At 45.4% G+C, this 22,409-nt stretch overlaps 1 protein-coding gene across 2 annotated transcripts in view; it reads left to right on the top strand.

The window, feature by feature from the left end:
- LOC308306282 (uncharacterized protein) overlaps positions 1–22,409 on the top strand; it is a 68,331-nt gene that overhangs the window by 16,575 nt on the left and 29,347 nt on the right. The window contains exon 2 of one of the 2 annotated variants that reach the window (XM_080751185.1): positions 1,790–2,114. In XM_080751185.1, coding sequence (XP_080607311.1) covers positions 1,808–2,114 — 307 coding nt within the window. In that variant the 5' untranslated portion in view covers positions 1,790–1,807. Of the gene's footprint in view, positions 1–1,782; positions 2,115–22,409 lie in introns of both variants that reach the window. The other variant, XM_080751186.1, reaches the window with a different exon arrangement.

Raw genomic sequence — 22,409 nt, 5'->3', positions numbered from 1 at the left:
TCCTGGGGACTCTGCGTTACTGGAAGCCACGTTCGTTGGGTTCCTCGGGCCAAGGCGTTCACTAGAACAGAATGGTTCTCAACCTGTGGGTTGGGACCCCCAGGGGGGTCCCCACATTATTTGGGGGGGACCCCAGATGAGTAACTTAATGTGAAAACTAACATATAAGGTTTAAGTGTATAGAGGGTTTATGCACATTTCTAAAGTGACAATTTAAGGACTTTTTAATACCTCTAAAATGATAAATTAAACATTTGCCAAATTGTCATATAGAGGCAAAATTAGAGGCAGATATTGTGAAGATAGCTGATCTACATGCTCACAACGCCGGCGTTGTGAGCATGTAGATCAGCTATCTTCACAATAGAACCGTGTTATACAAAATGTAATGCCTCAACTCTTAGTGCTCGAAGTCGTCATGGTGGGTGGGTCCCCAGTTAAAATATGATGATTATTTTGGGGGTCGCTGCCTGAAAAGGTTGAGAACCACTGCACTAGAAGAGAGGTTTGCCCGTACTTGTGCGCGTCAGAACGTCGGGAATCCTCCACCAGAGCACCAATTGGGAGGGATATTCTCTCTCCCTCTCCCTCCCTCCCTCCCTCTCTCTCTCGCTCCCTGCCTCTCCCCTCTCTCTCTCTCTTGTTCAAGCTCTCTCTCATCTGCCCGTTTACTGGCCTCACCTCGTCATCCTCTCAACTCTGAAGGGCTCGTTCCCTCTTCTTGGCTTGTGATGTGAAGATAAGCGTAGCTCATAAAGCACTCAGCTGGAAGGAGCGCTGTGTAAGCTCCGTGTCCCCAGCAGCGAGGTTGGGAAACCTGCCTGGGAGCAGGGGAGTTCGGCTGGGTGGAGTAATCAGAGAGAGAGAGAGAGAGAGAGAGAGAGAACGCAGTGAGATCATTGAGACGAGAGCGAAAAAGCAAGACAATGACTGCAAGATGAAGAAAGGGAAACGATTTTTTGGAATGGAGGCCATATGGTTAAAATGTCTTGGTGTACAGTACATGTGTGTACAGTATGTTTATTTTCTGTGTGTGTGTGTGTGTGTGTGTGTGTGTGTGTGTGTGTGTGTGTGTGTGTGTGTGTGTGTGTGTGTGTGTGTGTGTGTGTGTGTGTGTGTGTGTGTGTGTGTGTGTGCGCGTTTGTGTGTGTGTGCGTGAAAGTGTATGAAACTCCGGGTGGGGCTTTGTGAATTATGACTCCATGTTGTGGAATGAAGGGAACTGTGCCAGTTCTCTGCAGAACACTGGAGTTTGGTGGAGAGGCTGGAGGGGGTTTTGTGTAGGCTGGGTGTGTGGGCTCACGCACACACACACACACACACACACACACACACACACACACACACACACACACACACACACACATACACATACAGAGTGTACAGAGTGAACAGAACAGAGAGGTCTGGAAAAACAAAGATTTTGCCATAGTTACACTGAAAGTTTGGTGGAGCTTGTGCGTTTCTTTCTTCTTCTTCTTTTTTCCTCCACAACTACATTAAAGTGTCCATGTGGTGATTAGCCTCCATTGAGTGCATTTATTTTAATGGTGGTGATTAAATACCTTGAGTGCTAATTTAACCACTTTAACCTTGGCGTCCCTATGTTGGCCAGTTGTTCAAAAATCTCTTTCTCTCTCTTTCTTTTTATTTGACTGTGTACGCAACGTTTATATTTGGATTTCTGTTTCACAATTATTCTCCTCTTTCGCTTCCCCATCTGTACCCCCATCTCTCTCTCCCCCTCCCTCCCTCCCTCCCTCCCTCTCTCTCTGCTTCAAGGGCGCAGGTCCTCTTTTGACGCGCCATGTCAAACCGGGACTCCCTGGGGGGGACGGGGGACCTGATCCCCCAGGACGTGGTGGAGGTCTTCGCCCAGGAGAGGCTCAGCAAGGCGGGCCGCAAGAAGAAGCGCAGCAAGTCCTTGGGCCGGGCGTTCGGCTGGCTGAAGGGCAAGAAGAAAAAGGACGCGGGCGCCAACGGGCAGAGCCTGGGCCTGGGGCCAGGCCTGGACCTGGCCCTGGACGCGCCACCGCCCCCCGCCGGGCACAAAGGAACGCAGAAGGCAGGAAAGCAGGCGGGCAAGCAGGCCCACCCACAGAGCAACAGCCACGGTAAGACCCTGGGCAGGAAACCTGAGAGGAAGTGTGTGAACCTCTACTGTACCGTGTTGTACACGATCCAATCTGTCTCTCATGGGTGTTTACAGCTTCTCCATTGTTCTGTGGTTGAGACCCCTCAGAGAACACACTGTACATGCTGTGTATACGCAGCCCGAACCTCTAGTACTGCATATATACAGTGAGTTTGACCACCAATCTTTACAGATTAGATGGGAAGATTTTGACCCAAAGCAAAATGCTGCCGTGATTGTCAGTAGGGATGGGACGATAAGCGATATTATCGTTTATCGTGATAAAAAACACTCACTATAATCGTAGCGTGGAGATTTAATTTATCGTGAACTCGTCCTCCGTCATGCCCTGGGATCAATTCCCCTTTTATTTGCCGAGCTGCATATCCGGTACCATTTAAACCCTCTATTGGTAAAACGTAAATATAATATACGTACTTGATACGTCTTTTTTCACTCTCTAACAAATCTCTTTGCCAAAAAATAGCCGATCTACAAGCTCACAACGCGTCGCAACGCAAGGCGTTGTAAATTTGTAGATCGACTATTTTTTGGCAAATGTTCCGCTCCAGACTAATGGATGTTAGGGATATTTTGATTATCGCGATAATATCGTAAATCGCGATTTCTTTGGTTACAATAATCGTGATATGACATTTTCATATCGTCCCAATCCCTATTTGCCAGCAGCAGCTCTTTTGGTATCTCATGAAATCGTCTCTGTCGGGATGGAAACCTTTGTGTGCCGATCTGCAAGTCGACAAAATGTGTTGCCAAAGATCCACTGCAATGAACATCACATCAACTCTCATTTAAAACTGCAGTCAGTACGTTTCATATCTCTTGACGGTGGGAGGCAATTGCCATTCGCATCTGTAACACCCGACAACATCTAGCGCTCAAGCAACAGCGAATCCTTCCTTGGCCATGGGGAAATATTCTGCTCGTTCAGGCGGGGTTACTTCTCAACTAGTAAGTGTCCTACCCGACATCAGGGTCTAAATTTCTCGATGGAAGTGTAGGGAGACCACGACTTTAGATGGTGTATTTATATTGTATTATCATACTCTAGCATGTTAACACATCTGGTGCCAACCCCGAGTTTCCAGAGTTTGTATTGGTACCACCCCTGTGCCAACCCCGAGTTTCCCGAGTTTGGGCCGTTTTTGAAGATTTTTTTTTTTTTTTTTCAATTCTTTTTTTTCAAACATTTTTTTTTGGACCTCCAGAAATGTATTAGGCATGATCGCGATCGCGAAATTGCATGTTTAACACCCATACCAACCCATTCTTTCAAACATGGCAGCCATGTTTGTTTACATCTGAAGAAAACATAATGGCTGCTAAATCATGAATGCCTGAACGGATTTCCAAGCGGATTTTTTTGTTTGAAAGCTGTGAACAGTGTGCACACACGTGGTGCATCATCTAGGCATGGGCGTGCACGATCTGTGCACTATAAATTACATGGAGGTCTATGGAGACCATGACATCGCGGGACATTGAAGAGAAAGAATCATTGCAACATAAGTGTTAATACAACTCTATCCTTATTGAACAATAAAGTTATATCTATCTACCACACAGTTTGATTAAAATAAAATGGTATAAACTATAAATTCAAATAAGTTATGGATTGCAGCTGTAAGAGAGGGCCTCGTTATAATACTGTATATACACAAACTTCCAACTATCATGGAAAGTAATGTACTCCTGGATGTCAACTGTTCCCTGTGTATAAACAGAAGAAAATGATGTCACTTACAGTAGGTGCAGCCTATTTCAACATGGATGATTTCACCAGAAAGGCTTGTGCATTACCTGATGGTTACTGTATGTTGCAAGTTATACGGCTTGATTCAGCTGACTTATTGCCTAACAATAACTTGGTTTAAGTCATAGAGAAGATACAAACTTTTAAAACAACTTGTTTTTCCGATGTTGTTTACATACCATTACACTGGATCTTTGACATTTTATTTGACCACTTAATCCTCATTTTATACGTTCAATATCTTGGTTGCCGTACCCCCTTATACTGATTTCTGAAACCAAGTACCCCTTCACCTGAATACAGCATTTTGCTTATCAAAAACTCATCAAAAGTCCAGTTCCAATGCCAATATGTCAAAAATAAAACGGCATAATGGCAAATAAACATTGCTTTCTCAATTCAATAACAGTTGTACTAGTCAAGTTATTGATGCAATTTAGTTTTACAAATTCAGATTAGAAGGTTCACACAAAGACTGTCAATGTTTTGTCATTACCCATAACAGTAAAATACACATTCCCATTTTCCCCTGTACCCCCTGCAGCACCCCCACATATCCCTACAGGTACACGTACCCCCATTTGAGAAACACTGACCTAGACGATAGATGATCTACACGTTGCGACGTGAGCTTGTAAATCTGCTATTTTAGCTTACAGCTAGAAATACCATGCCCAAAATAGGGGCGCAGCAGAGTAATAAATGGTTAAAGAAACGTTTCTAACACAAATCCAGTCACGGTACACTGCTGAAACCACGGTGAATATCCTGCCTCTTGGCTACCAGGCATGAATGTAAGTTTGTTCACTGGAGGACTGTTTGAACAGATTTTGACTCACAGGCTGACCCCTGACCTTCAGCAGCCATTGTTTGCTATGAGGAAATCTCCCTCCGTCTGCCCTGGTTCTGTCTGTGATCCTAATAACTGCTACCAGCACTGAGCTGGTCTTCAGTAGGGATGGGACCACATGAACATGTCATGTCACGATTATTGTGACCAAAGAAATTGCGATTTACAGGGTTCCCACGGTCATGAAATTCCTGGAAATATTTTGAAATTAGAAAAATATTTTTCCAGTACTGGACAAGTTTTGGAATTGCTCAAGGGCCCTGGAAGGTCCTGGAAAAAATAGCTATGCATCGTCTTTGGTTATTGATTTTGTTAATACCTCTGAAATGACAAATTAAACATTGGCCAAATTGTCAAATATTAGAGGCAGAAATTGTGAAAATAGCCGTGAATTGTGAAAATCTACATGCTGTGAGCATGTAGATCTGCTATTTTCACAATAGAAACGTGTTATACAAAATTCCTCAACTCTTAGTGCTCGTCAGGGTGCCGGGTCCCCAGTTAAAATATGATTATTTCAGGGGTCACAGCCTGAAAAGGTTAAGAACCACTGGCATACACTACCTGTCTTTGGGCATTGCGCATAGGAGCGACATTCTGTAAATGTTTTGGAAAAGTTTTGGAAATTAATTGGTAAAAATGTGTGGGAACCCTGGATTTACAATATTATCGCGATAATCAAAATATCCCCAACATCTATTACCCTGGGGCAGAACATTTGCAAAAAAATAGCAGATCTTTGTGAGCTTGTAGATCAGCTATTTTTTGGCAAAGACATTTGATAGAGAGTGAAAAAAAGACAGTATCAAGTATGTTATTTCCAGGTCTGTTTTACCAATAGAGAGTTTAAAAATCGTACCGGATATGCAGCTTGGCAAATAAAATGATATGATATGATATGATATGATATAGTACTTTATTGTCAGTTCACACTGAAATTTGTCTTGCGACACAGCAGCCATGTATGCGTCAACATATATACAGTACAAACAATTGACACAAAGGAACAAAAACACTATTACATACATAAGAATAATACAAACAAGAGCAATGTCCACCACCTAGCCCACCCCTGGCCAAACTCCTGATTAAGCCTTAGAGTCGACTGATGGACAAAGGACCTTTTTAGTCTGACCTTATTGTATGCTGGAACACCAAAAGGTGAATTGATCCCAGTGCATGACAGAAGACGATTTCACAATAAATTAAAATCTCCACGATACGATTATCGTGAGTGTTTTTTCATCACGATAAACCATAATAACGACTATCGTCCCATCCCTAACTGCTACCAGCGCTGGTCTTCAGTTCAGGTTACACACATAGGATGAGACTAGACTACCATCCACATGGGAAGGGCAGTGGGCACCACACATGTGCTGGAGGGGGCCGGGGGGGTTATGCAAATACACAAACGCGCGCACAACCCTATACTTAAACTCATACCATATCACCCACACAGATGTTTGAACGTACAGGACCTAATCCACACACTCACATGACTTTTTCTCTTCTTCTCCCCTATGAGTTGTGCCAGACAGATCTTGTTGGAGCTTGCAGATGTGTGTGTGTGTGTGTGTGTGTGTGTGTGTGTGTGTGTGTGTGTGTGTGTGTGTGTGTGTGTGTGTGTGTGTGTGTGTACTGTCACTACTGTGTAACTTGTGTGCGCGTCTGTGTGCGTGCAAAGTCGAACAATACCAAGCTCCCTGTTTTCTCAGGGTGCTCTGTAACATAACTTTTTGTGTGTACCTAAGCTGTGAACACAAACTGTGCTTACATATTCTCACAACAACATGTGAAATCACACCCTTGGCTCATATACAGGACTGATCTGAAAACACACGCACACGCGCACGCGCACGCACACGCACACACACGCACACACACACACTGAGCGACCAGACAAGCACATTTGTTTTGATTCAGAGCCTGACTGTACATTAATTATGTAAGCGTGACCCGTCGATTCGCCCCATGCGAGAACACAACAGGACAATTTTGGTAAGGGCTGGGATTTTGTCAGGGAGTGCATGACTTGTGGAGTCTTCTTGTACAGGGGCATGTGTGGATGCTAGCCTGCAGCGTAAACGTGGCTTAAAGTTATGCATTTTTTAATTCAAACGTATTGGAGGATGTACTGTAGACTTGGCTAAGTGTTTGACCGGCATCAGAGTCCACACACTCCTCCCTGTTGCTGCTCCGAGAAGAAAGCCACAGCAGTTTGTTCACATGTGAATGTGTTTTGGGGGAATTCCACTGGGCTCCATCTACGTTTACACTCACACACTCACAACATCCTCCTCGGTCTCATGAGTAATAATGAATATATACAGTATGTAATATATACAGTACACATACCTAAGCCCTATGTACTTCGCTGTGTGCGACAAATAGTGAAAATGGCAGATCTACAAGCTCACAAGCTGTAGCATCACTATTCTTGAAAATGTTTTAATTCTTAGACAAAAATACCATTAAGACGCCCTAAGGACAAAAATAAAAACATAAAAGATAAAAAATAATATGAATTATTATTGTATTATTTTTGACCAAATTAAGCCTTTATTTTGACAGTAGTAGTGGGGAGCGAGAGTAGGGAATGGCATATACAGCAAATGGTCCGTAGAATGGAACAGGGGACTCACTGATGAGAGCACACGTGTTTTGAAAGGTTTCACCTTTAAAGACAGCAGGTTAAAAGTTGTTTAAATGGGTGGAGTCATACTTGATGGATACGCATAGTTAGAAATGCATCATCTCACACAGACATCAGCTATCATACATCACACACACACACACACACACACACACACACACACACACACACACACACACACACACTGTAATAGAGAGTCACTTGTATGTACAGACGAGAGGTACGGTGCCTCTTTTGGTTATGTGAACAGTGTGCTGCTGAGACGTTTGTTAGGCAAGGTAAACAGTGAAGACAGATAAGGCATTTCTCCCCTGGCAAGGTCAGCGTAGAGGTCACCGCCCCCTTCTCCTCCTTGATCTCCATACACGGCAAACGGACTCAAATCAGTGCACGCTGTGACGCCGGTACACGGCACATTTCTGGTTGCTTTGTTCTTCTGCTGAGGCAGAATAGTGAGACTAAACCCATCTGAAAACAACGAGTAGAAGGGCTGTCACCATATGCCTAATCCACGATTCGATTCAACTTTCAATTCTAAGGTCACGATTCCATCCCGTTCGATTTTCGATACAATATAGCAGTTTTTCTCAAACTTTTTTCTGCATGGGCACACTTTTCATGTCCCAAGAATCCATGGGCACACGAACATAATACGGGGGTGTAAATATCGTTTCTGTCGGGAAGAAACCTTGTATCTCCAAGTTTCAAATTTGTATGTTTCTTTGCAAAGTAAAGCCCTGCTTCATCATAATACAAGGCTTTCGCACAACAGTAGTGAAAACAGCAGATCTACAAGCACACAACGCCTCGCACCGCGAGGCGTTGTGTGCTTTGAATATCCTTTAAATCATTTTTAAAATGATAAATGCAATACTGGCTTTCAAGCAGTTTCAAGGGGCACACTTGACCCTTCGCTCACAATGTATCGCATCGCGACGCATTGTGAGCTTGTAGATCTGCTATTTCCACAATTTTTTCAAATGTTAGAAAATATATGGACATTTTTCAACATGGAAACGATTGACGATTATGACAAAATAATTGCGATTGTGTCAAATAATTGCGATTTGACGATTATGTAATAATTGTGACAGGCCTACTTCCAATGAATAGCTCATTGGGAGTGCTGAACAGGCCCGTGGGTTATTGATATCACCACGGGGCAGGAAGCATGGTGCTATTAAGTGTGATTTATGTGCCAGGCGTAAACGCAACCACGGAGCCCTCAGCGACGAGCTTGTTGTGTGCCAAGCAGACTGTTGGCACCCGACGAGAACCTTGCAGAACCCAGACACTACGTCGGATAACCAGAGGAACTAAACTCTACATCAGGCTGTATAAATCTAGATAGATAGATAAGACAGACCTTTTATATTGATGCTGATGGAATTTATGTTGTCATAGCAACACCACAGTAAGAATGAAAAAGAGACACAGGTAAGGGTGTGTCTCTTTTTGTAGAGAACAAGTACAGAATAAATAGTAACACTAGTAAAAATTGGATAAGGATATAATATAATAAAAGACAGTATAAAGACGACTTAACATCTGGCCTGGCCCTCTGTGGTGGTCAGTCCTCTTGGGCTGATCAGTTGCATAGTGTAGGCTAGCTCTGGTCCATAGCATTAGTGGAGTTCTCCCGCTTAAAATACATTTCTAGGGCGAAATGAAAAATATTCCACGGGAAACAGTGCCAACTCACTACTGCCGCGCAGGTGTGAGGACTGCATTAACATAGCATTAGTCTCGTCGGGTGTTATTCAGCTCTGCGACGTTGGAAGCGCTGTTTCATAAAAACAGTCTTCACCCAGGAAGAGTGTCTCCATTCGGTGGAATATTTTTTATTTCGCCCTAGAAATGTATTTTAAGCGGGAGAACTCCACTAATGCTATGGACCAGAGCTAGCCTACACTATGCACCTGATCAGCCCAAGAGGACTGACCATCACAGAGGGCCAGGCCAGATGTTAAGTCATCTTTATGCTGTCTTTTATATTATATCCTTATCCAATTTTTACTAAGTGTTACTATTTATTCTGTACTTGATGGGGGGCCCACTGCGTCCACTAAGTAGAGTAAGCTTTCAGCTCCTCACTGATACCTTGGTTTGGTGTGTAGCAAAACTGTTTTTGTTATTTTCGGACCAGAAAACCAGGTTTTTCGGTTTTTGCCAAGCCGGAGCGGAGGTAGAGGAACATAGCGTTAGGGAGAACTCCACTAACGCTATGGACCAGAGCTAAGTGTAGGCCAGGGTTTCTCTCAAAGTGCCTCAGAATACTTTGATAATATTAGGAATTTAATATCAATATCCCTTCAGTTTAACCACTTATACTAAAACAGACCTGAGTTGAACTGTACTTTGCGCAATCTTTTCCAGCCTAGAGTACACCACGTCTCTTCACCAAAAATAACAGATCTACAAGCTCACAGCGCATTGTGAGCTTCGAGATCAGCTATTTTTGGTGAATGTTCTCCCCAGAATAGGAATGCTGGGATTTTATGTTTTATGTTTTATGTTCGATCTGTACTAAAATGGAAACTGATACTCTCTCAAGTTTTCCTTGACCAGTGACATAAACTGTATCTTAATTGGAAAGATTTCCATATTTGGCATATAAATGTAAGGTGCTGTAAAGTAACAATGTAATTGGATGAAAACGTTTATTTATACTACAGGGGTGTCCTAAGCCATGTTTGAGAACCACTGGTGTAGGCCACTACAGATAGAAATAGAGGTACTGGTATGTGCATTATGTCACTAATAAAAAACGCATACAGTATATACTGTATAAACATGAAGGCCTAGTTGGGAGTAGGGAGCGAACTGACTCACTCGGATGGACCGAACATAAATAAATAATGTCCTATCTCTCACCAGTGAAAAGGGCAAACGGTAGTTACTGTGTGGACAGCGTGTACCGAGCATCAACAGTCAAAATGTCTACACGCTCCATAAGTGCAGTTCAGGAGACGATCACTTGGGTTAAGATATACTTTATTGACCAGAATGAAGCAGAAAGCAAGCATCACACAGCATGGCATATTGAGCACCCTACTATAGAGACAGCATAGAATCTAAGCCTATATCTAAGCGCATAGTATTGGCAGCCTACCTTAGCTCTACTATAAGACAGCATAGAATCTATAGCCTAAGTTAGCATGGTTTGGCATGGGGTTCTGCCTCGGGCCATGGCTCGCTGAACCCACGATCCTCATGTTACCATGAGCATCGAGGGCATAACTTAATTACAGCGAGCCCTGGCCCGATACCCCCCGAGGGGGATCTAAGGCAGAACCTGAAGGTGGCGCTGGGGTGGTGGCGGGGCAGTGCTATGCAACAAGACTGAGTCCCACCATCTGACTTCCCTAAGAACTATGGGTAAGGGGGGGGGCAGGACCTAGTGACCCACCCCCCTCCGCGCGCGCGCTCCCTTGGGACCGCCCCCTGAACTAGCTTTGATCCTTACGAATCGTCGCACTATTTCAGGAGACGATCACTTGGGTTAAGATATACTTTATTGACCAGAATGAAGCAGAAAGCAAGCATCACACAGCATGGCATATTGAGCACCCTACTATAGAGACAGCATAGAATCTAAGCCTATATCTAAGCGCATAGTATTGGCAGCCTACCTTAGCTCTACTATAAGACAGCATAGAATCTATAGCCTAAGTTAGCATGGTTTGGCATGGGGTTCTGCCTCGGGCCATGGCTCGCTGAACCCACGATCCTCATGTTACCATGAGCATCGAGGGCATAACTTAATTACAGCGAGCCCTGGCCCGATACCCCCCAAAACTACAAACCCCCAAAGCACGCCAAAATCTCAGAATCCCATGCCAGTGCTAGCCAACTGCGAGGAAGGCAGCTCTGCTGTGACTCTAGCGATTAAGTTATCATTACTGCGGGGCAAACTATGAACTGCCTTTCCTGCTAACGCAAAAAAAAAAAAAATTAAGCATATTAGCATCTGGCAGAGCGAATATTACTAAGGCAAAATACTAAGCAATGATATTGGCAGCTTGCCAAAAACGCTATAAGTACTGCTAAAGCAATTTAATAATTAAGAATGTTAGCAGCTGGCAGACCGAACCAACGGTGAGGAAGGTGGTACTGCTGACTATAACGATATACTGCAATCTGACTGAAGCCATACTAAAACACCCTAGAGAAAAGCGGGAGCAGCAACATGGACGTATATATATATAGACAGCAGAACCAGAAGCAGCGATGAAACCTTTAATTCATATAACTACAGCGCCATACAGCTTCACATCCTACCTAACTAACACCCCAGCAACCACCTAGCTTTTGCATGATAGAAATATTGGAGCGCGCAGCAACGGGCCACGCAATGCAATGCGTGGCCCGCAACCTATCAGGGGCGCATGCCCCGAGTAACGCAACAGAAGCAGCAAATAAAACACGCAACCTATCAGGGGCGCGTGCCCCGAGTAACGCAGCAGAAGCAGCAAAATGAAACCCTATGGAACAACCCTGCCAATAGTGCCTGCAGCACTATTAGCATCAGCAGCAGAAGCGTTAACTGAAACGCGTCCAACTCCAGCTTGGAACCATTACGCTTCGGTCAGTCCTGTGTTGTGTGTGCTTGATAGCTTGGCGTGCAGGATCTTGAGTTAGCTGAGGGCACCAGAAGTGCTGGTGGTGTGGCTGCTCCGATCCGGAGAGAATGCAGAGTGAAGAGGGGCGGGCCGCAAATCTGGCAGCTCTCTCCGGGGGTCGTGTGACGAGGACGTCGGGCAGACAGCCCGGTGTTCAGCATGGACATGAAAGGACAGAAGGGAGAGTTAGTTCTGCGACTGACACTGGTGTACCTTCCCTGCTTAAACTGCGAGCTGCAATCTTCAGAGGCCATGTGCTAGTCGCATCTTAAGCCTGGCCTTGGTGACCGCATGTGCTTGCCGCAGAAATTACAATCTTAGCTTTAGCTGACCATAACAATGAAACCACGCCTAAGGTCGCTGACTTTTAAGATCACAGAGAAATTTTCGCAGCCCACGGAGCGCTCTGCTGCAGAGTCTGCTGCTGCACATATGAGAATCTCCACGAGATACCCGTCTTGACCTTTAAAGGCAAGCTATGCAAGCCTAGAGAGCGGCTAAAGCCCAACATTCAGTACAAGTAAGTCGCTGCTATGTAACTATGGTTGCCTATTATTAGCAAGCTTAGAGAGCGGCTGAACGCTCACAGAATCGAACAAGCAAATGCGTTGCTATTTACCTGCTAGAGTGAGGCTCCTCAGGGCATCTGGGAAAGCTGCAGCTGGCGCGAGGAATGAGTTCCCACCGCTGGTGCTGGAACTGCAGCTTCCCATGTTCCCTTGCGACCTGGCGGTGGCGACGACGGTCGCAGCCTGACAGCGCCTCCGGAAGATGTGCCGGCACCACAGGCTTCCAGCACGACGCAGCGCTGGTTCATGCTCATGGTAGCAGCAGTAATAGCATTAACTGATGCTGTAGCGGGCGGGCGGGCAGCCGGACGGGAGGGCCGACAGGCAGGTGGGAAGGCAGGCGGGCGGGAAGGCAGGCGGCGGGCTGGCGGTAGGCCACTTCCGTCTGCTGAATATGGCGCGTGCAGGCGGGCAGGCAGGCGGGCGGGAGGGCGGGCGGGCAGGCTGGCAGGCTGGCAGCTCATGGTAGCGGCAGAAGTAGCGGAAGCTGTAGTAGCAATGCCCTCTCCAGTGCTAACCGACTCCTGACTGGTCTCATGGAATTATGCAGTAGTGGACGAAACTATAAAGAGAAACATGTTAGCAGAAAACACTCAGCCGCTGCAGCGCGACGCTGCAATGATGGCATGCTGTAGCAGCCGCTATGCAGCGGCTCCGGCAAGAAGCTGAAAGGACAAACATGATGTTAGCAGCAACATGTAGCAGCCGTGGCCCGAGCTATAAAGAAAAACGCGATGTAGTGGAACATGAAGCAGCTTTATCATGAAGCTGCAGTGCTAACCTGATGCCGTGGCAGGGGGCATGCCGCAGCTCCGGCCTGGAGCTGTAATGATAAATATGTTAGCAGAAAACCTCAGCAGCTGCAGCGCCATGCTGCTATGGCGACCTGCTGTAGTAGCAGCCAGAGCCCTAGAATGGAGAGTTGCGTCACTCCCGTTCACTTCGTGGGGCCAGGTCGTCTACGCACACATCTATTGGCGTATAGTGACAAACGGCCAACCGGAAGTTTACAAAATGCATTGAAGTCTATGAGGTGTAACGTGACAATGAACCACGTGACCAGCGCTGTTTCTGACCCCGCGGTGACACCACTCTCTGATTATACTGCTCTGGTAGCAGCTATGCAGCATCTCCAGCACGAGCTGAAAGGATAGAAATTGTGTTAGCAGTTAGACATGTAGCAGCCGCAGCAAGAAGCTATAGGGTAAAACACGATTAGTGGAACATGTGGGCCTGCAGCCACTCCGGCCTGGAGCTGAAATAATAAACAGATGTTAGCAACCAACAAGTATTAGTTTTAGCATGAGCTGAAAGAAAACATGATGCAGCATTTTTACAAGCATCAGCCTTAGCTGTAATTATTAGCAGTTATGCTAGCACGCAGCCGCAGGTTGAGTGGAGCTAACAATAGCTGAAACTATAGGAGACATTGTGGTATCTGACTGTAGCAGCGGCAACAAGAGCCACTAGCACCATAATGTGACCATTTTTGCCTCCAAGATAGCAGCACAACGGATAAGGAGAAATCCTGGATATGAACATGATGTTACAAACGGACATGTAGCAGCTTAAGCGTGAGCTGTAACCAGCACTGAAGCCAAGTGCGGCGGCTAAGGAAACACTACTAGAAATACAGTGTGCTATGTGACCCAATACTATAACCATCCCTTTTACTTCTGATACACTGGTAGCAGCTTTAACATACAGCAGTACCGATAGCTTGATGGTGTAGCAGCACACTCGCAATTTCCCAAATTGCACATTTCTAGTTTAGTAACAGACGCGTGGGAGCTGAGCATGCACTGCCCAGATAAGCATGGTGTCAGCATCCTACAAGCGGTAGCATCAGTTTTAATTTATGAGCAGCAATTACCGCAGCATTAGCAGCTTGGGTAGAGCTAGCCCTGAATACAGGACTCTCATATACATGAGAGTCCTGGTGCCGCCTCAACATGAGGAGTAGTGGGCAATCGAGCCCTTAACGGTTTGAGCTAGGAACGTCAGATTTCAAAAATAAAGTGCTTACCTAAGCCAACTTTGATAACAATTTGACGCCGCACAGCGTTCATTACACGCCGCTACCGGATTGTTGAATAAAAAGCATTTTTGTCCGAAATTATTTTGCTTAACATAGGACGTCCGCCTCTTGTGGACAGTCGCGTCATCTCCGGTTGATCATTGTAGTGAACGGAGATGATGCGATGACGCGACTGTCCACTAGAGGCGGACGTCCTATGTTAAGCAAAATAATTTCGGACAAAAATGCGTTTTATTCAACAACCGGGGAGCGGCGTGTAATGAACGTTGTGCGGCGTCAAATCGTTAGCAAAGTTGGCTTGGGTAAGCAGTTTATTTTTGAAATCTGACGTTCCTAGCTCAAACCGTTAAGGGCTCGATTGCCCACTACTCCTCATGTTGAGGCGGCACCAGGACTCTCATGTATATGAGAGTCCTGTATTCAGGGCTAGGGTAGAGCTAGCCTCAGACGAAACCACGGAGAAATGACAGTATCCAACTGCGGCAGCGGCAACAATTTGCCTATTTTACTTAGCATTTAATAAGCAGAACAACTGACAACTTAGAACTTATCAAACCCTAACTTAAAGCTTGCGGTGCGAAGAAAGCTGATGAGCTGCAGCTGATGGATGCTGAAACTGAAGAGAATATTTAGCTGGAGCTACCGAGCATTTAGAGAAGACTACGATTCCCTGCATGCACTAGCGAGTTCAACTGGTGACGTCAGGACAGACAGGCACGACCTGCGTTAGCGGAAGCAAAACATTGTTTGCACGTAAACTGTGGCACCTATGAGCTTGCTGGTTTCCTCCTCTCAGGAGCCCATGCAGACAGACATCCTTTATAGGCTTCTCAAAGAGAGGCGATTACTGTATTTAATAATTCATCCCGCGAGGGCTTCTACGCCACGGTAACTGGCAGCAGCCCTACTGTGGTCCAAGAAGCGACAGAACCATTTAGCTGCTATGTTATAGCAACTAGCACCTCATAAGCAGCAGCTGTTAAGACGGCCAGACAGTGCAAAAAGAGGAAAACATACACATAACCCGAGGCGAGGCAGAAGCAATATAGGCCCCATACTAACTAGATTAAGCACGCTGCGGGCGAAGCTTGCTACTAGCACGACGCCGAGGCTTGGCATGATAGAGAACTACATTTCCCACACGCAGCGCTTAGTATTTGCTGCCGAACGTCATGCCGTAAATCACCGCTTGACGTGACTCGGCTAGCTCAGGAGCTAGGTGAACGCTGCCGTTTACAGACACCTGCAACCTACAAACTGAATCCTCCTAGCGTGATTCATTACCTGCTACTGATTTACCAGCTAACAGCATCCTTACCGAAATAGCCGGCTAGCAATAGCCACCAGCTAGCTCCTAGCTGACTGTACATTAAACCTGTTGTTCCGCGCTAGCCGATACGGCCCGCGCCGTTGCAAAGTACTGACATTGTTATCGACAAACCCAACGACTGAGATTACTTTAACTCATGGTAGCCCAGTAAAGGCCCACCAGGGCACGAAATAAGTTAGCATTTAGCCCGTAGCCACAGCCAACTTCTATGATACTGAGTTTACCTTTGCAACTTTAGCAAGCCTGTAGCACCTTTGAAATAGCTTTAGCAACAAACAACTGAAAGTACAGAAATCAGCTAGGCACCAGCAACGATAGCAAGAAATCTGAACCTTGAAACAGCAGTTTAGAATTCAGCGATTACCAGAATAACAATCTCAAACTTCCCATACACCTGGCCAAGAACACAGCTTCTTAGTTTGGCAGCTAAGAACATGAATTGAGCGATAGTAAAATAGCAGAAACAGCCAGAAATACTCAGCCAAGTTAGCCACCCTGTCCAAGCGGTGGGCAGCAGCACAGCTACCTGCAAGCAACAAGTGTGGCACTTGTGTGTGTACTGCAGCAGCAGTGCTATGCAACAAGACTGAGTCCCACCATCTGACTTCCCTAAGAACTATGGGTAAGGGGGGGGGCAGGACCTAGTGACCCACCCCCCTCCGCGCGCGCGCTCCCTTGGGACCGCCCCCTGAACTAGCTTTGATCCTTACGAATCGTCGCACTATAAAACCTCAGATAGAACAGAGAATACCTCCACTCCAGTCCCATGGAGGCAAACAAGCTTATCCTGATAGGGATTTGCGTCGATGCCAAGGGGCCACTATTGCCCGCCGCATGCCTGGTATGGGAGAGCGCTTGGCAGCGCGCCTGTTAGGCCATGCCAGAGGAGCGCTGCTACAGCAAGGAAGAACAACGGGTTTTGTTCCTCTCTCAGGGGTGTCGCACCAACCTTTGGGCCCTGGGTGCTTTAACTATTGAAAAATAACAGATATACAAGCTCACAGTGCGGCACCGAGTGCTGCGCTGCGAGCTTGTAGATCCGATACTTTTGAAAAATCGTGAACGTTTGTGCAAGTCTTTGAATATTTCAAATCCTTCTAAGGTTTTTTGAAAAACCTATGTTTCTATGTCAGTGGTCCTCAAACTTTTTCATGTGAAGGATCCCCAAAAAGGACCCGATCTCAAAATATTTAGTTCCAGGGACCCCCCAGAAAAGCAAAAGTTATTCGCTTAAAAAATACTTATATACTATACTGTATATACAAAGATTTGCACACATTTTCACAACTTTTCAAAAATGACAGGGGTGTCGCACCGAGTGCCGCGCTGTGAGCTGCTATTTTTCAATAGCTAAAGTATAAAATAATTAAGGCCCCCCCTCCACCTTGGGCCCTAGTAATTCAGTCCCCCCCCCCCCCCCCCCCCCCCTGTGACGACCCTGTCCTCTCTTGACCCAAACTTCTTCTCACACTGCTCCTCCTTCTCAATGAGATTACACAGATACCCATGGACGATCAAACCGCTGTGTTACTGTGTGTGTGTGTGTGTGTGTGTGTGTGTGTGTGTGTGTGTGTGTGTGTGTGTGTGTGTGTGTGTGTGTGTGTGTGTGTGTGTGTGTGTGTGTGTGTGTGTGTGTGTGTGTGTCCAAGCACGTGTGAGTGTCTATTCATGTGCTGCTAATGCTTTGCTTTGGTCTTCAATCACATACTGAACAAAGAGGCCTGTTATTATCACATACAGGAGTCTGTCAGAGAACCTTATCTGCTAAAGTATTTGTTGTCCTGTTAAGTGATGACAGTGTGTAATGTTAACTGTTCCTTCCATGGATGTACTTTATCTTGACTCGCTGTTAAGATACACGGTCGGTTATATCAATGGTTCTCAACCTGTGGTTCGGGACCCCCAAAGGGGTCCCCAAATTATTTTGGGGGGTCCCCAGATGTTTAGTTAAATGTGAACATACAGTATAAGTGTATACAGGGTATCTGCGCATTTCCAAAGTGACAATTTAAGGACTTTTTAATACCTCTGGTCAAACATTGGTCAAAATATTAGAGGCAGAAATTGTGAAAATAGCCGATCTACATGTTCACAACACCTACATGCTTGCGAGGCGTTGTGAAAATGTAGATCGGCTATTTTCACAATGGAGTAGATAGAGTCAAACTAAATGTAATGCCAACTCCTACAATTCCAAGTGCTTGTGCAGGTTGGGGGGTCCCCAGTTCAAATATGATTATTTTGGGGGTTGCGGCCTGAAAAGGTTGAGAACCACTGGATTATATCCTCAGTGTTAATTTGACTCTAGTGAGGAATCACGGGTCCATTTGGCTACATTTGTATTGCCCCATGACACCCCGTGAGTTACAAATGGATAAATCATCGCAGAGCAATGTTACTTGTGTGGTATGTTTTGGTAAAGTTTGGACCATAAAGTCTGACCACTGGCAGGTCTCTGGACGAGATTGAACCCTGACCTACTGAACCTTTCTGAACCAAAATCCTCGATGTTCGTTTAACCTCTTGAGAGAGTAAATATTGACCCAAATTGGTCCATGTGTTCCAGAGGTAAATGGACACAGAGGATTTTAGTGCACACCGGTCCACTGTTACTGCATAGACACGTCCTCCTAGATAACACCATGACACCAACATACTGTGTGTGTGTGTGTGTGTGTGTGTGTGTGTGTGTGTGTCCCAAGCTAAATCTTCTTTTTTTTTTTTTTTTCAAATGTAATGTCTGTTAGGGTCCTCAAGCAGGCACATAAAGTACAGTAGTTGGCTTACGCCCCGGGCCGGCCCTGGTATGTGCATGTGTCTTTGCATGCTATTTCACTTCCAATAGTGTGAAAATGTGTACAGCAAGTGGCCCTACGTGTGTGTGTGTGTGTGTGTGTGTGTGTGTGTGTGTGTGTGTGTGTGTGTGTGTGTGTGTGTGTGTGTGTGTGTGTGTGTGTGTGTGTGTGTGTGTGTGTGTGTGTGTGTGTGTGTGTGTGTGTGTGTGTGTGTGTGTGTGCGTGCGCGCGCGCGCATTGTTGTTTGTGTACCTGTTTGCATTTCCCTGGAGTGCTCTAGGTGTACTGTAGTTGATATTACTACATGCTGCCTAGAGTCATCTCATATCCTGTCCTATTTTATTATACGACGAACAGCGGAAATAGCAGATCTATGAGCTCACAGCGTGTGGCATCATGACACAGTTTTGAGCTCGTAGATGTGCTGTTTGTTGTTTTTGATAACGTTTGACAGCTTTGGATACGTTTGGAATATTGTCTGTCTAATCTAATGACATGCCCGGCAGGTTGAAAGTGGTCAATCAACAGGGGGTCAACAGGGGGTCCTCAGAGTTACTACAGGGGGTCTTCCAAATCTTTGTGTGATAAGAGCTTTATTTTCTCTACAATAACCACTTGAAACCTAGTATCCCTATTCTGTGTGGAACATTAGTCAAGAATAGCCGAGGAGGCATTGTGAGCTTGTAGATCTGCTATTCTTGGCAAAGAGGTTTGGTGTAGAGTGAAAAGAAAAGCAGACTAAGTATTGACGGTTCAAGTCGTTTAATGTCTAAAAATACACATTAAACCAACAACCTACACTGATGATATTGTTGTCAAACAAGTCTAAGCTGTCTCAGAAATCTATGAAAATGTTTAATCTGCAACACAATTGTATACAATAGTGGGGGTCCCTGCTTCATCTCTCTCTCAGCTAAGGGGTCCTTGGCCTGAAAACGTTGAAGACCCCTGTTCTATGGGTTGTTTGGACCGTGGGTTACCCGAAGGGCACCAGAACGCTGGTGGAGGAACAGAGAGAAAGTTGAAGGGCAGAGAAGGATAAAGTGCTACACTGTCTAACCTGGCACCTGGTCCTCTGAGATTCCTCACATTCCTGAGCTCCATAAAGCTATGTCTCAGAGGGAAGTGGAGATGGGAGGTGATTTGTGTGTGCAATGTGCATGCATGCATGCGTGCGTGCGCGCGTGTGTGTGATATGCAGAACGCACACATAATATCAGTGCCAGTGGTGGAGGTAAAACTGCAATATGGAAATATTCAGTCACAAGTAAGAGCCCGGAATTCAAAATGTACTTGAGTAAAAAAAGAAAGTGAAAGAGAAAGTGTTGGCATCAAATTGTTCTTTAAGTACCAAAAGTGAAAGTACACCATGTATGTTTTATAATATTATAATTTATATCCGCAAAGTAACTAGTAACTAAAGTTATCAAATAAATGTATAGTGGAGTAAAAGTACATTACTTGGATTCGAGATGTAGTGGAGTAGAAGTAAAAGTTTTGTCATTTGGTAATGCTCAAGTAAAGTACAAATACCCCAAAGACTTTACTTAAGTACATTACTTAAGTAAATGTACTTACTTACACCACGTTACTTTACACCACTGCATAATACTATGTGTACATTCTGCGTACATCTGGTTGCACGCCAGGGTTGGACCTCCATTTGTCAATGTCTTTGGCCTACTTGTTTGAAAAAGCTCTCCGTGACAACAATGCATCGGTTGTTCCAGACTGGGCAAAGTCCAAGAAGTGTATATTTGGTCTGAGAGTTGCTTCAGCCCAACTCCAGCTGAACTCTTTATAGGCACTGTGACTTTTCAAGGCCTAAATCCACTTTATCATCTGGATTTCCTGTCTATGCTATCAGCGAAGCATGCCGTGCCATACCCTGCCAGTTTGAGACGTTGTTTCATAATACCTGTGTGTGTGTGTGTGTGTGTGTGTGTGTGTGTGTGTGTGTGTGTGTGTGTGTGTGTGTGTGTGTGTGTGTGTGTGTGTGTGTGTGTGTGTGTGTGTGTGTGTGTGTGTGTGTGTGTGTGTGTGTTGTGTGTCTGGGCCGGACAGAGAATGGATAAGCTCGATTGCAACTGGGATGATGATCACACAATAACCAAGGCGAACAGTGCAGGCGAACAGGTTTCATAGTTGGACTGATAGTGTTTCACTTTCCTGTACATGCTGTCATGACGATCAAACAGGCCTGTCCCATCTCTGCCGTGTCCTCCTTGAGTCCTTGCATACCTGACGGTGCACCCTGTTGGCAAACGACGGTTTCGATTGCCGACACAAACAGATCCTAGCTTATGGAGCCGTTCTTGTCGGCGAGTGACACGTTGTGCTGCTTTAAAGGAGTAGTTAACTTCCAAAATGTATTTTTTTTTTCTGTTGATTACTCACTATGGAGACTTTATTTCAATAATATTTTGTTGTATTTGTCGCATTCATAAGACAAAAAATGTATTATAGGACATTTACCCATTGATTCTGGATGGGGGACCCAAATACAAGGCCTTGGATGGGGACCCAAATGCATTTGTGTGAGAATCAATGGGGGTAAATTTACTTTCAGCCTAAATGTACCCCCATCCAGGGCCTTATTTGGGTCCCCATCCAGGACCCCATCCCTGAGCAGGATACCTCCATTCCCATTCCTGAGCAGGATACTGCTCTCGATTCCCATCCCTGGGCAGGACGCAAAAGTGGTTGTTCTCTGGGGGAAAGAGGTTGCAACCTTTTTGTCACTGCATGTGTGAAATGCCTGAAAGTAACATCAACCCTTAAAAACAACCCTGCTAGTGCTAACACACAGACACACAGACACACACACACACACACACACACACACACACACACACACACACACACGATGATGGTATCAATCAGGGCTGACATGAATACAGTTAATACAGTTAATAAACACGTTCACAAGATGCTATAGGTTCAAATGACTGACGCCACACCCTAATATCGGAGATCATATTAAGGTCAGTCAAAAGGTGGAAGAGGTAGGCTACAGTATTTACTTAAGTGCCCTCTAGTCCTGCTTGTGTTCTCTGTCGGTGTAGATTTCATCACTCTAGTCTTAACCTTTTGTAAACGCTGTAAAATGCGTCTCGGTGTTACCAAGGCATGTGCGATGGCCGTCGGCATGGCAGCCGTGATAATTAATGAGACAACGGATCATTTTATTGTCAGGGTATACTGATGCATTACAGCGGTTTTTAGCTGGCTGTTGTCATGGTAGGAGAATGATTGCAAACACACAGTGGCAAGTCTACAAAGGAACTGATTGTATGCTGGGAAATTCTGTGAGTCATCAATCAGCGCAATGGCTGATGAAGGCTTTTCTTTTGGATTATCCACTTTCACCCTGGGATTCCTATTTTAGTCATAGGCCATAGTTTTCAAAAATATTGTTTTTTTTATTCAAAAATACTCTGGCTCTACAGGGGTAAAGTACTTGTCCACCACCGCAGAGTCTAGGAGTTGAAATCCGCCGCAGTGCATCCAGCTTGGCCAAGCGTCCATCCGAACACAATTGGTTCGTGGAGGTGAAGCCGGGCGGGGAGGACCATCTTTTTCGCTGAACCGGCGAATCCTTCAGGCTGGGGCGGCACATATAAGGGTATAGAACGGGAGGA

This window comes from Nannobrachium achirus, assembly GCF_963921795.1.
Source record: "Nannobrachium achirus genome assembly, chromosome: 20".
NCBI lineage: Eukaryota > Metazoa > Chordata > Actinopteri > Myctophiformes > Myctophidae > Nannobrachium > Nannobrachium achirus.
Note: the sequence above shows the minus strand (reverse complement) of the source record. Positions and strands in the feature narration are given on the sequence as shown.